Source organism: Austrofundulus limnaeus, unplaced genomic scaffold (assembly GCF_001266775.1).
Source record: "Austrofundulus limnaeus strain Quisiro unplaced genomic scaffold, Austrofundulus_limnaeus-1.0 Scaffold1327, whole genome shotgun sequence".
Classification (NCBI taxonomy): Eukaryota; Metazoa; Chordata; class Actinopteri; order Cyprinodontiformes; family Rivulidae; genus Austrofundulus; species Austrofundulus limnaeus.
Genome location: NW_013953729.1, coordinates 1 through 1,771, shown reverse-complemented (window position 1 = coordinate 1,771; position 1,771 = coordinate 1). Strand labels below are relative to the sequence as shown.

At 45.9% G+C, this 1,771-nt stretch overlaps 1 protein-coding gene across 2 annotated transcripts in view; it reads left to right on the top strand.

Moving 5' to 3' along the window:
- ddo (D-aspartate oxidase) overlaps nt 1-1,456 on the top strand; it is a 10,770-nt gene extending 9,314 nt beyond the window's left edge. For both annotated transcript variants that reach the window (XM_014031819.1, XM_014031820.1), the window contains 3 exons: nt 224-332; nt 421-597; nt 716-1,456. In XM_014031819.1, coding sequence (XP_013887273.1) covers nt 224-332; nt 421-597; nt 716-1,271 — 842 coding nt within the window. In that variant the 3' untranslated portion in view covers nt 1,272-1,456. The remainder of the gene's footprint in view (nt 1-223; nt 333-420; nt 598-715) is intronic.
- Nucleotides 1,457-1,771: the final 315 nt, after the last annotated feature.

Sequence of the window (1,771 nt, the reverse complement as noted above, 5' to 3'; positions counted from 1 at the left end):
ACATCTGAGTGGTGCACTACTGCTACTAGTGGTGAGAAAGTGTATTGCACCTTATTCTAAATCAATGTGGTCCCACGGCCCTCTGTGGCCCAAAGTTAAAAACTGTTGTTCTTTTGAGGCCCTCAAGGTGGCGTTCACGGCCCACAATTGCGCCACGGCCCACAGGTTAAGAATCTCTGGTTTAGAGTCATTCACATGTGTACATGTTTTTTTTCTTCCTCAGATATTCCATTGGAGAGACAAAAGCGTTGGTTCAAGGACAGCTTTGATCACCTACTGGAGCTTGCCCAGTGCCAGGCCTCCCCCGACGCTGGTGTCATTCTGAGCTCTGGGTAATGTTCCACAGATTTATAAATAAACCAGGACACACGTCGCTCACTCACCAACAGAGCAGATCTCTCTTTGCCTGACTATCTTCAGGTGGCAGATCTTTAAGGATGTTCCGGCTGTTAAAAAGCCTTTCTGGTCAGAGTTTGTTATCGGCTTCAGGTTCATGACTGATGGTGAACTGAAACGTTTCCCACACCACAAGTTTGGCCAAGCTTTCACCACAGTGAAATGTGAGTGCTCCAGCTACCTGCCGTGGCTCGAGAAAAGGTTTGTCTTCCATTAACCATTTTCATCATTAATAAACCACAAATAAACATATTAATACACTTTGGTTACAGTGCACTGAGCTGCAACAATGTAAAGTAATGGTTTGGTTTTTTTAAAGGTTTAGGAAAGCTGGAGGCCTGGTGGAGAAGAGGAAAGTTACCAGTCTTCAAGAGTTGAGTGACTTTGACCTCATCGTTAACTGCTCTGGTCTGGGCTCCAGAACATTAGTTGGCGACACACAGATGTACCCAGTGAGAGGCCAGGTCCTCAAAGTGGAGGCCCCCTGGTTGAAGCACTTCATCAGAGACGGAGACGGACAGACCTACATCTATCCCGGCGTTCACAGTGTGACTTTAGGTGGGACGAGGCAGGAGGGGGACTGGCGCCTGCAGGTGGACCCAGCAGAAGCAGAAAGCATCCTGGAGCGCTGCAGCAGACTGGAGCCTTCGCTGAGGAAAGCCAGAGTTCTCAGTGAGTGGGTAGGTCTGAGGCCAGGCAGGAGGAACCTGAGGGTGGAGCGGGAGCTGGTGCTCCTGCAGGGACGCCAGGTGCCAGTGGTCCATAACTATGGCCACGGGGGCTTTGGGGTCACCCTCGCCTGGGGGACGGCTTTAGATGCTGTGGGGTTGGTCAAGCACTGCCTGAATGAACTGCCTCTGCAGGCCAAACTGTGATCCAGCTGCCTTCACTCTGCCATTACCTAATGATATGCACTGAAATTATTTCTGTATGAGATGCAGAGTAAAGGAACAGTTCAGCCATTTTAAAGCTGCGTTAGTGAACCATTAGACCAGGGGTGGGCAATCCTGGTCCTCGAGGGCCGCAGCCCTGCACTTTATATTATTTTTCTCTGCTCAAACACCTGATTTGAATGAATGGGTGATTATCAGGCTTCTGCAGTACCAAAAACCAAAACTGACATAATTAAAAATAAAAGTGGAAATATATAAATTGACTAATAAATAAATAAATACACTTAAAGTGCACAAATATAATTCAAAAAGGTGACTTTTATTTAACGTGTATATATATATATATATATNATAAACAGTAAAAGTCAGTTCTGATGTTAAGACTGGACTATTTACCGGCACTTCACTTAGTTGTTGGCAAGGGTAAAGGGTAAAGGTAAGAAAAGATAATGAAATGAAGAATTAGTGTTTCTATTTAATTT